Source organism: Mycetomoellerius zeteki, unplaced genomic scaffold (genome assembly GCF_001594055.1).
Source record: "Mycetomoellerius zeteki isolate Tzet28-1 unplaced genomic scaffold, Tzet1.0 scaffold111, whole genome shotgun sequence".
Taxonomy (NCBI): Eukaryota; Metazoa; Arthropoda; class Insecta; order Hymenoptera; family Formicidae; genus Mycetomoellerius; species Mycetomoellerius zeteki.
In genome coordinates, this window is record NW_017256029.1 from 408281 (window position 1) to 421946 (window position 13666).

General features: G+C 32.9%; 1 protein-coding gene across 1 annotated transcript in view; it reads right to left on the minus strand.

The window, feature by feature from the left end:
* The window catches only part of Cul1 (cullin 1), an 11855-nt gene extending 1441 nt beyond the window's left edge, over positions 1–10414 (minus strand). Inside the window, 12 exon segments of the mRNA XM_018454001.1 lie at positions 24–127; positions 782–1021; positions 3633–3715; positions 3718–3790; positions 4312–4491; positions 4594–4857; positions 4941–5234; positions 5319–5573; positions 5655–5873; positions 6865–7027; positions 7135–7355; positions 10382–10414. Coding sequence (XP_018309503.1) covers positions 24–127; positions 782–1021; positions 3633–3715; positions 3718–3790; positions 4312–4491; positions 4594–4857; positions 4941–5234; positions 5319–5573; positions 5655–5873; positions 6865–7027; positions 7135–7298 — 2039 coding nt within the window. The 5' untranslated portion in view covers positions 7299–7355; positions 10382–10414.
* Between the last annotated feature and the right edge of the window lie 3252 nt (positions 10415–13666).

Consider the following 13666-nt stretch of genomic DNA (forward strand, 5'->3'; position numbering starts at 1 on the left):
CCCTGTATATAAAAATAACATACTTTTTGTATCCTGTAAAAAGTTCTACCGTCGATAACGGGGTCAGTTCAGCTACATCATCGCTAGCTGTAGTTAAAAGCTTGGCTTTCAAAAGTATTTGAATAACCTATGCGACGAAATTTTTAGCATTTTATATTGCTGTATCGCTTAACGCTAATTAGATTATACAGTCAGCAACTAGAAAGTTGCAACATTTTTTTTTTAATAGGTTTCGGAATGCAACCTATTTACCGAGCGAATCGATGAATAGGCTGCATTCCGAAACCCATTTAAAAAAGTTGCAACCTTTTATTATAATTACTGACTGTACAGGATACCCCTTTTTAAATAATGCACTAATTTTCGAAAACTATAGTAAATACGGAAAAATGTTTCAAACACAAAAATTCTATGGTTCAGAGTGGGACGTACGTAAGTACGATTGATTTGACGTTTGGTAGCGTTGTTAAGCTCAGGTCAAGGTCACTGAATTTTTTAAATAGAATCCGTCTCCATTTTTTTCATTACATATTCTCATAGCTTACCACAAGAGCTTTTCCAAACACTCTAATAAAATTCTTTTTCTTAAGAATCAAGTCAAGTTATAAGGCTTGAAAGTTACAGTACCAGTTAACTAGCGTTAACATTTGACCCAAGGTCAATTAATGGTATCTTTTTATGTCCCCCTCCGAAATACATAACTTTTGTTTGAAACATTTTTCCGTACTATAGTTTTCGAGAAATCTGAATGCATTACTTAAAATGAGATTCTGTATATTACCTGCAGTAAAAAATCTATCTTTATTTGTGTTGCATATTGCAGTTGTTGTATTGTCCACGATGTAGATCCATTATATGCTAACAAAACTGCCATTTGGAAAGTTGATGCTTGCAATGTATATCTGTTCTTAAAACAATTTGTATGTAATTCTCCCTTAGACATATTATATAACCAATTTAACTTTCTGCCGCTGTGCTGTGAACTATAGAAAGTAGTAAACCTATGTACAGATCTTTCTAGCTGCAAATGAAAATCTAAGTAAGTAATCAGTGAAGATCTCAAAAGGATTAAAAAATTTAATATTTTCGATATAAAAATAATAAATAAAGGGCGAAGTAAGAGTCAATACGTGAAAATTATAGTCTGAAAATTGATGAAACATGAAAGATTGAGTCAGTCTGAATATAAAATAACATTTAATTGAATAAATTGAGAAACACATAAATAAATATTCCAATCTTAAATAATATTATCTCTTCTCCTATTTTTACATCTATTGACAAACAACTCCTAAAATTGGAATCCGACACTTGTAAATTCTTATCGACACACTCTAATATTATTTTCACTCACCCTGATAAAGGTAATGTTACAGTTGCCATGGACAAAGACACATATATTAATAAAATGACCACATTACTGAATGACTCTGACACATATATAACTATTAAGAAAGATCCCACTAAAAAACTTACGACAGCGTTAAGGTCTATGCTTACTAGATGGAAGAGAAACGATTATATTAATGATTCTAAATATAGAGTTATATTGTAGCGATGGATTACTCCCGAGAGTCTATGGATTGCCGAAGATTCACAAACCCGAGTGTCCTCTCAGAATTATTGTCTCGTCGATTGACAGTCCATTTGTGGCCTATACGCATTGGCCACATTTTTACATAATATTTTGTTCAAGACTATTCCTAAGGCAAACAGTTATATTAAAAATAGCTTTCAATTAGTTGAAAAATTAAAAAGAATAGATATTACAGATGATCATAAATTAATTTCCTTAGATGTTATCTCTCTTTTTACGAATGTTCCATCAGACATAGCTGTAGATTGTGTAAATGAATATTGGTGTTTCATTTCCAAAGGATGTTCATTGCCTAAAAATGAGTTTTTAGAAGCAATACATTTTATTTTAGATTCCACATTCTTTGCATTTGATAATAAAATTTATAAGCACAACACACAGAGCTTCGGCACTCCCATGGGCTCTCCCTTATCACCTATTATCGCGGATTTGGTAATGAGGAGATTAGAGACGGTGTCACTGATGTCGTTACATGTTGACATTCCGTTTTACTATAGATATGTCGATGACATTTATACTGCAGTCCTTCCCTCAAATATCAATATTTTACTAAGAAAATTTAATTCATTCCATCCACGTCTTCAATTCACTTTAGAACTGAGTGGAGAAAAATTAGAATTTTTGGATACTACAATAATTATCAGCAATAAAAAATTTGTTTCTGATTGGCATCGTAAGCCCATTTTTTCAGGGAGATTTTTAAATTTTCACTCTAATCATCTAATTGCACGAAAGAAAGGCACAATTTTTTCGTTAGTCGACAGAGCTTTTTTACTTTCTGACTTTACATTTCACAAGAAAAATTTAACTTTTATTATTAACATTTTACTAGATAACGATTATCCATTGACGTTCATTTTCAACACGGTTAATCAACGTATAAAAAAATCTACTTAAAATTAAAAATAAATGTGTATTACATGAAGATTTGGTTGACAATGTCTGTACTAATGAATCCGCATCGTGGCTTACGGTACCATTTATTCCTCTTCACACAGAGAAATTTAAGCGGCTCAACAGTAACGACATCAGGGTGTCATTTCGTAGTCCTAATAAGATAGGAAAATACATCAAGGTTCAAAAGGATAAATGCCCCTCCACATCAAAAAGAAATATAGTTTATAAGATCTTGTGCAATTGTGATGCATCATACGTGGGCCAGACAGGCAGACAATTAAAAACTAGAATTACGGAGCATCGTAACCACATCAAATATAATACGTCTACTCGATCAGTCATAACGGAGCATAGATTACAGTATGACCATGACTTCCAATGGGACAACGTAAGAGTTTTAGATAAAGAACCTTGCTACAGGAAACGCCTAACTTCCGAGATGCTCAACATTAAAAAGCAGACCGTTAGTTTAAATTTACAAACTGATACGGAAGGTCTCCACAAGGCATATACTCCTATTATAAATAAACTTTGACTCTTTGTTACTAACATTCCGTCTCCTCTCTCAGTATGTGTTGATCTGTTTCGACAATCGTATGTGTAAGAAAGTATATTATAATTGTCGCACAATGTTCGCATTATGCCGACATACCATACACAACCGTTTTCTATAGAAAAATTTTAAAGTATAATAATTTACACATGTCTTTTGGTAAGTTATTATTTGTTTGAATTTATATGTTTATATTGTAATGTGACTTTATATTGTATTGTGATTAGATTTCCAAGAGTCATTGATCACGAATGGTATATGAACGGCGTAGATTTTTACATCCGAACAGGATTTATTATGCGTTTTTTACGTGAACTTAACATATTGTATATCAAATCCATGTAAAACTGTATCTGAAGAGGGCTCAATCTGGTAGCCGAAACTTGTAATTTCTGTTATTTATGTGTTTCTCAATTTATTCAATTAAATGTTATTTTATATTCAGACTGACTCAATCTTTCATGTGTGTTTCACCAATTTTCGGACTATAATTTTTACGTATTGACTCTTACTTCACCCTTTATTTATTATTTTTATTTTTATATAAAAAGTCCTTCTATTTGTTTAATTTTCGATATACTTTACCTCAGTCGGCAAAGAAAATGTAAACGATTGTTGGAATGGCCATGAACCAGATGATAAAACTTGTATACTAAAATCTATATCTAAAGGTTCAGCAAATCAGCAGAATTTGTCAAGTGCCTCCTGAACTGTTCATTTAGATCTTTTGATACGCCAATATCCTGTGGATTAATTGTTACAATTATACTATTATATTTTGAAAATTCTTAACAAAATGTGCCATGTAACGAGAAAATCTCAAATCAAATTACATACAATCTATAGAATCCCTAAAAAGAAAACCAACTTTTACAAAAATATTTTTATGTAATCTTAAAAATTTTATGTTTATCTTAAAAAAGATCATATAAACATATATCTGCAAATATTGAGTTAATCTCAATATTTTACATTACAAGAAATATCTAAATCAGAATTTATTTTTACAAAAAACTTGGAAATATAATATTATTTATATGATGATTTTAATCAATATGACGAGTAGAACAGAAAAATTCAATCTCGTACTTTAGAAATACTTTGACCGGAATCCATAGTCCAGTCTTAATATCAAACAACGTCTTAAGATGCTAATACGGCTCTCTGATTGGTTCATACACTAACTTAAGACCATCTCGAATCTTGAGCAACGTCTATGGATTCCGCCCTTTATATATATACTTAAATAATATGTTACATATACCTGGAACATGCGTTGTAATTTTGAAGTATACTCAAATCCACAAGCTTGTTTCAGCTTAGAAATCATGGAAGCTTCTGCGTCGTCGCTAGCAGACATATGCTGAACCAATCGTTTCGCTAGCATCTTACTATAAAACTTTTGAAATACATCCTTATCTTCAATATATTTAAACACTACCATCTGTAGAGAAAATAATAAATGTAGAGATTAATGCAGATTTGTATAATTTCGCAGAAGAATTTAAACAAGAAATATGAAGAAGTGTACCATAAATATACTTACAACTTGATTAAGAGTATCTTCAAGTTCTGCTTCTTCCGGATTTTTACTACTCTTTTTAAGCAGCAGATCACAATATTTAGCTAATAGTTCAGGTGATTTACTGCTGCTATTTGCTGCCCTTGTAACAGAATTACTATTAATAAATCGTCCGCAAGCTTTGTCCAGGGCAGCAACAAAGCCACTATCGTTATTAAATGCGACCAGCACTAAAGCATTGTACTTTTTATGCACCTCCAAGATCGTATTTACATAAATTTTCGGATCCTGTAAATAAAAAGGGCAATCAGCGTTTGGTCCATTCATGATATTTCATTTACAATCATAGTTACACTAAGTAGAATATATACATTAGCTGCCGAGTCTCCGCATTTATCTATAGCTGCAAGACCTTGATTAGCAATATGACTTTCTAAAAGATTTCTTAACTCTCCAAGGCCATTTGGTATTCTCGCTACTAACTGATACATTCTACCCAAATCCGTATTTTTATCAGCATCCAGAAGATTCTGGAATTCAGAATGGAATATGTCCAGATGCTTCTCGATAAGTACCCTCTCGCACGTTTTCGCCAATCGCTCATGAGTCGTTTGATGTAAGTAAACACGTACTCGCTTCTGTTCTTCCAATAATCTCTGTTCCGCCTGTCCAAGGAAAAGAGTAAAATTGAAAGAGGAGTAAAATATATTCTTTGCATACTTATTAATATTCTTCTATTTTGAGAATACCTTTTTCATATATTCTGTTACAGGATTTTGTCTAAGAAATTCTGAACTCTCACGACAATAGAATCTTTCAGTATCCTCGAGAAAGATGTTTTCAAATGAATCTTTGTACACAGTTAGATTTTGTCCTTTTGCACCAGGGTCTTCTTCGTTTAAACCCAATTCTACATAACAATTGATGACACCGCTGACTAATCGAGTATTTATCGTTTCACCATTACGTTCTCTCTCGATTAATTTAAGCACTGCATTAGTAACCTGGAAGAAAGCACAGATTTTACATTTATTTTATGTCATGATAAATATACATATGTTGATGTTTGCAAGAATAGCATTTACCTGTCTATTTAAGTGTTTAAATAAATTATCTCGCCATGTAACCAGAGCTAATTGATAAATTTCGTAAATTCCTTTGCGGCCCTCTTCACATTCTCTCCGTACCCAATGGCGATTGAGATATGCACATACACCATTTAACACTTTACTACTAAATTGATATTCCTCCCATTGTCTTGTATAGAACTGTAGTACATCTTCGTCCATCAAGTCGATACCATGCTGCGAACATATGATATATGCGTGTGTGTGAAAAGCAGACTTCCAAAACGCATTTTTTTTTTGTCCAAAATATATTTTTTTGAGTAGAGAGAAATGCGTAGTGTTCAATATTGAAAGATTCATATTATAAGCAACTTTGAAATATTCAAAAAGCATCTTTTCAGTGTAAATTTACATGCTGAAAAAATCTAGATGTTCGATGTGTTATGTCCTCTGATTAAAGACAAACAAAATGTATTTAGCATTTTTAACAATTGTTTAGCAATTTTGTTGAACATTTCACATCTTAAGGATTGGCAAAGTGTTATTTTCTGTAAAGCGCGTAGTTTTTTTGTGACTTTTTTTTCTCGTTTTCTGATTATATATTTTGGACAAAACGCATTTTGAAAGTCTGCTCCTTATATACAGGGTGTCCTACCTAACTCGACCATCTGAAATATCTCGCTTGGTTTTTATAATAGAAAAAAATGTTTCAGATGAAAGTGGAATGGTCAAGAGGGACGTATTTTTGTCACGTTGTCTTTCTTCTAAATGGAGACGCCAAAAAAGTATGAAGGTCATCTCCATTTTTTTAAAATAGAATTGTATAATTTTTTTACATTCCTCTAATTATTCTGCATATAAAAGTATTAAGGTAGTGATATAAAAAAATCAATAGTTTACGAGATATTTTATACTTTATTCTGGCATATATTGACATAAAATATTAAATAATTCGTAAACTATTAATTTTTTGATGATCACACATACCTTAGTACTTTTATGAATAGAATAATAAAATGAATCAATTGGTGTAAAGAAAACACATAATTGCTTTAAAAAAATATGTGAGCAAAATGGATAATTTTTTAAATAAGCAAATAAGCTTTTTTTGTTTAGTCTTCTGTTTAGTCCATTCTACTGCTATGCAAGTTTTATCATTATCAAACACCCTGTATATAGTACTTATTTAACTCTTTTGATTAAAAACATAATAATTGCATATATTTACTTTGAGTAAACTAATAAGATAATTCCTAAGAAAATCACGCAGACGTTTGTACAGCTCCAGACCTACTAACTGCGCACCTCCTTGTTGAATTTGTCCCTTTTTACTTTTAGTTGATGCTCTAGTCAATTGCTGATGAACACTTGTACAATAATTATATACATGTCTGTAGAATTTTTTTACAATGTAATAGGAAAATATGTCAAAGTGATAAATTTACAGAATCGAAAAAAAAGGAAAAATAAGAAATATCTTCCACGATATAAAGGATACGTGTACAGCTCTATGTATCTCGGCTTGGACATACACTGTCTGTTATAAACTTGCTCTATGCCTTCACGCAAATCTCCCCAAATTTGATCCAAATCAATCTGCTTGAGCCCTGGAGGACCACCTTGATGACTTCCAGCCCCTCCGCCGCCTCTATGCCCTGACATCTTGTTCCTGTATGCTTGTCGAGTGAGCGTCAGTGTTACTGTATGCAACTATAATTTCTGTAGAAATAAATGTAAATTTAACATTGGATATCTCTTCTAAATGCCGTATCAAACTACACATTGGAGATTAAGAACGAGAGCATAGAGTCTTGCATAACGCATATTGCATAAGAAAATGAAACAATCAAACTTCTTTATTTTCTTCCTTTCTATAAAATAAAAGATATTGATAGTCGATTTTCTTAAGGTATATTCAGACAAACTTGCATAGCTACATAAACATATGCATAAAGAAAATTATCCAATCACATTTCTGTTATAAAGACGCACATAAAATGCGATTGGATGATTTTCTTTATATATACGTTTATGCGACAATGCAAATTTGTGTGGATACCTTTATACTTTATGTATTATGCATTATGCAAAGATCTGTATTCTGGTCTTAAGAGTGGCAAACTAAAGCCCATTTTCGACTAACTCCAATTAATTTAATCGATATTATTTTATTAAGTAATACGAATAAAATTATCAAATTAATTAATAGAATAATTTAATATAATTGAAAAAGATTAAGAACAATGAACTGTATATTAGAGATGTTGGTTTAAGGGGATCCTAAAGCCATCTATATTACCGACTAAATCGTAATTTTTGTATAACAAATACTTTTTTCTCTTTCACAGATTCAAAAATCCTTTTCCAGGATTAAAGTATACACATTAATACGTGTTTGTAAGATGGAGTTTATGCCGGGAACGATAAAAAATGTTTCTTAAGATTTTTTTCAATTTCGAAATTTTTTGTCGTTCTCAGCATAAATTCCACCTCACAAACACGTATTAATGTGTATACTTTAATCCTGGAAAAGGATTTTCGAATCTGTGAAAGCGAAAAAATATCTGTTATACAAAAATTACGATTTAATCGATAATACAGACGGCTTTAGGATCCCCTTAAGTGATTCTGCCGATTGAATTAAATCTTATAATTAATTAAAATTCGAAGTTAGTTTAAATGGTCCTAAAGATGAGAATTTGACTAGTTAGGTAAGTTTAATTTTAATCCATTTTGTTCTCATTGGTTGAACTCTTATCTCTAATTTTAATTTTTGCAATCCTCAATATTTAAAGTTAAGCCGTAATCAGACTAGAAATTAACATTAGATTAGAATTTAACCAATCAAACCATAGTTCACTAAATTTGAGATCGGTTTTCTTTCTTCTGATTGGTTGAATTCCAATTTAATCTCTATCTCTAGTCTAATATAGGCAGATTAGAGACAGAGAGACTGAAATTAACCAATCAGAAAAAAATAAACTAATATCAAGTTTAATAAACTTTGTTTTGATTAGTCAAATTTAAATTCAATTTCAATTTCTGTCTCTAGTCTGATGTAGGCATAATGGCTGCGTTCAGCAGAACGTTTGTTTTGCAACTGTTGGAAGTTTCCTTCGCGCTAATTGGATCATACTTTTAGATCTAGAAGAATGGTCCTATCTCAGCAGACAATCATAAAACGGTTGCAAAACTGTTGAGTCTGCTGAACGCAGCCATTGTATAATCAAAAGGTTTGTCTCCATCAAATGCTTCAATATGCTCCAACATGCTCCTACCATAACATCTACTCACTTCAATGTTCTCATTAGAATGAGTAAGAGCTATGATAGAATATTGAAGCATGTTGGAGCATGCTACGCAAACAAATCTTTTGACACAGAGTTGACAAGAGACCTGAGACAATATTCTCGAAAAATATTGCATATGAAAATATATAAAAATACTATAAGTATATATTACAAATATATCATGGGTTTCTGTAGTATCTTCGTATACGATATTTTTCAAAAATAAGACTGTTCTTTATCAAAGAATCTCTAAACTGAAGCATACAGTGCAATAAGCTGAAGTGAAATAAACTATATTTGTTTAACTTATTGCACATATTACAATTCAAAGTATAAATTACAGTGTAATAGAATATAAGTTGAAGAGATTACTTCTTTGCAATATTAAGCTGTTCTTTGTTGCTTCACTAAAACTTTCTATTTATTTTGCTCTATCATTTTCATCAAACTTCATGGCTCAGATTCAGAATATACTTTTATCAATAAATGTGCAATTTTATTCCTGAAATCCTTTAATATATGTAACTACATATATATATAACACACACACACACACACACACACACACACACACACACACACACATCATCATATATATCTCAACTATATGCCAAATGAGTACTATATATGGATAATAAGCGTTTTAAATATGGGCCCAAATATGTGTTTTAAATACATTTAAGTACACTAATTCAGCTACAAAGAACCAGATCTGTTATACATTTAAAGGCAGTTATGTTATTTCTGAATTATTTCTATGGAATATCTTTTTTAACTCGAGATAAAAAAAACGAAAGTTCAGATAGTTGAATGATATTATCAACATATCACAAGTTAGAGTGGAATTTTATTGAAATGAACCCAAAATTCTTCGGAGAAAAAAAAAGCATTGAAAAAGGGAAAGGTTAATCGACGATGGGTATTCCGTTATATTGTGTTATGCACTTGTTCCTTTGGCGAGACTAAGAAAGACAGATAAAAACACACACACATACAAAACACACACACACACACACACATATATATACACACACATACACACACACACACATACACGACAAAGAGCGAGCAAATGAAAGATGTCGAAATAAAGGCTTATTCGCATTCTCTCGTTGCAAGCTATTTTTTCTCTCAACAAAAAAAATGAATACATCGGAGGAAGAAAAAATATTACTTATCGTGAATGGAATGTTCAAAGAAGAATACGCACTCACTTGTCGATGTTCACCACGACATAACAGGATAACAACGGTCGAGGGATAACTCTCGGTATGAAAACGCGGATCTAGCCCGCTTTATTCCGCAAACGTTCGGAATGGATGGTGTCCAAAAGTTTCCTTACAGGAAATTTTTCAACGGGACTAAACGCCCAAACCTACACAATTCGTCCTGTACAATAACGAGCACAGCGGACAACCGGAGCAAACCAACGTACGTGCTTAAAAAATTACTTACGACCGCGGCTCCACTACTTTGGTACTGACAGGTTAGGCCGCAACGTTACCAACTGCAGTACACGATTTAACCCATGATGAAAGAAGATAAGTGGTCAGGGACCCTATTCTTGAAAAGTATCGCATACGAAATTCTAGAAAAATACTATAGTATATGTAACGTATATCATGGTACTTCTCTAGACTTTCGTATACGTTTCTTTTCAAGAATAGGGGCCCTGTTTTCTGTTACTTGCACTAGTACTATTTCATTTGTGCGTTTTCATCATATGTACGACAAATGTGTAGAAGACAGAGAGGGCCTCGGATCTCTCTATCTTGTGGCCAATCAACAGACTTGAAAAATTTGTCGTCCGACAAAACCGCACAAATAAAATATCACCCCTAGACTGCACTAGAGTCCTAGGGTGCGGTCCACTGGGAGCTTCAAATACTTCGAAACGTTTGATTGACCAATCGGAAGAAAGAATTTTACTAATTGACCAATCAAAGGTTGTGTTTCGATAGCTGTGTCGAAAATTTTCTTTTTAGTTACAAGGTTGGTAGCGCTGTAACTAACATAGCTGTGTTCCGTAAGAGATCAGCTGACACCGTAGTTTGCATTTACTTTATCCTATATTCGATCAAAGCGGATCTTAATATTAAATACATAATTCTTTGTGAATTTATAACATTCTGATTCTACATATTGCATGGCCGAATATAGGATTCCTTTATTTAATTAAATTTATTCTCATCAGTCCAATATTCGTTTCATATTGCTTAAATCATATTTCAATAAATATGTATAATAATAAATAATCAACTATATATTATAAAAGTAAAAATTAACCTCTTTTCTGGACAAGCCGATAAAGCAAATGCAAAAGGCCATCACACGTACAAAAATTTTAGTGGGAATCGTAAGTCGCAAACAAATCGACCAATCACAATCAAAATTGAGATCTCGAGTTTTTAAACACTCGACTGTGATTGGCCGATTTGCTTACGGCTTTACGATTACGACTAAAATTTTTATACGTGTGATAGCCTTTACCCCGGATCTACAATAGGGTTTTAAACCTTAATAAATGGGGGAATCACAGTCGATTATTCCCCTCGGATTCCACTGTAATTGGTCAATTTCTTATGGCTTAAGTCTTAAAACCTATTGTAGATCCGGACTTACGAGACACAGCTATGTTAGTTACAGCGCTACCAACCTTGTAACTAAAAAGAAAATTTTCGACACAACTATCGAAACACAACCATAAAATGCTTCGAAGCATTTGTAGCATCAAGTAGACTGTAGCCCTAGATATATAAGGTTTGTTAGGGTGCGTTCCGAATTGCGCATGAAGCGCGTAGACTGCAATACTGCTGCGCAATGCTTCGAAATCGGTCCGTTTTTCCAATGCGCGCATAAAGCTAGTTCTACATTAGTCGTAATGTAGTTACGTAATGTAGTCTAAATTAGTCATATAATATGTCGTAAATAAATTAATCCTGAATACATCCCAAAATTATGAATAAAAGCAGTCTCGTTTGAATTCATGAATCAGATAAAAAAAAATTTCAACATAGTTAATTTGTGAACTGTGAATACATCACAGATTAAAAATTATGCAAATACACACTTTTGTTTAAATAAAAAATGCTATGATGAAAATATATAAGCCCAGAATTTATATTCGAGTACAGTATTGAATAAGAATATTCCTGTTTCGATCAAAATGAATATAAAAATACTGTTCTATTTATAAAGAAAGAATTATAAATGTTTATGAACAGAAACGAATTTATGCCCTTAGATATCAATTCATTTCGATTCATTTCAATCTAGCTGCGGGTTCTAAAGTGCGAACTCAGATAAATTAAAATGAAATATTAATTTATTTCAATCCATTCTCGGGAACATTATTAATATATGAACGTTTTGACTTTAACCTTATACTGAATCATCATCAGTATGTGTACAGTCGGAGCTTAAAAGGTTGTGACACTTTTCTTTCGATGGGTTTTGGAATGCAGTTTATTCATCGAGCGATTGGCTTTTATTTATGGGTTCTTAAGAAAGAATCAATCGCTTGTCCCCAGAAGAAAGAAGAGGAAAAGAGACGAACTGATGCAAAAGTTCAGTTAAAAAGAACAAACCTATTAATGCCCGTTTCCACCAATGTAGATTAACTTTAATCGGTTCAACTTACTCTTTATCTTATTCTAATCTTTAAAACTAAAAAAGATGAAGAGTTGATTGAACCGAGATTAAAGTTAATCTACATTGATGGGAACGGGCATAAGTCTGCAGACACATTGGCTGCGTTCAGCAGAGAAAACAGCTTTGCAACTGTTGTAAAATTCTTGAATATGATTGGTTTATACATTTAGATCCAATGAGGAACTAAGGGCAAGATCAATCATATTAAAGAATTTTACAACTGTTCCAAAGCTGCTTTTTCTGCTGAACGCAGCCAATGTGCATTCAGTACTACAACCGCTCAATGAGCGCTTGCATCTTATTGGCATATTCCGTTAGAATTAAAAATATAGACCAAACAGATACAAGAGCTCACTAAGCGCTCAGTGAGTGGTACTGAATGCACTCAATGGGCGCATTCAGCGGACTCAACAGTTGAGTGAGCGCTCGCTATGATTGGTGTATTCTTTTAGCTCATCCAATCAGAATTTTAGATCTAGAAGAATACATCAATATCAACGAACGTTCACTCAACTGTTCAGGACCGATTGTTCCATCTTTTGGTAAAATTTACTTACCTGTTAAGTAAATCTGGCAATCCGCACACGTAATTGGAGAATCTTGCTACTTACCTAACAGGTAAACTTTACCAAAAAGTTGGAACAATCGGCCCTAAATGTTAAACGAGGACAGATGATGAATCCGAGGCATCAGAGGCATCCGAGCGACGTTTCCGAACGCAATCAAAGTGGGATGTTTTGATTGGTTAACTCGTGACGCGAACAGCGGACGTACGACGCGACGCGCTCAGTGGAAACGTTCCATTACCCCGGATCTACAATAGGGTTTTAAGCCTTAAGCGGGGAGCACAGACTCTTGCATAACGCATAACACGTAATGCATAAGAAAATGTACCAATCAAAGCGTTCGTTTCCTTCCTTTCCATGAAATAAAGAATTCTGATTGATTGAATTTCTTATGCATTACATGTTATGCGTTATGCAAAAGTCTGTGCTCCCCGCTTTAAGCCATAAGAAATGGACGAATCACAGTCGATTATTCCCCTCGGATTCGACTGTAATTGGTAAATTTCTTACGGCTTAAAGCTTA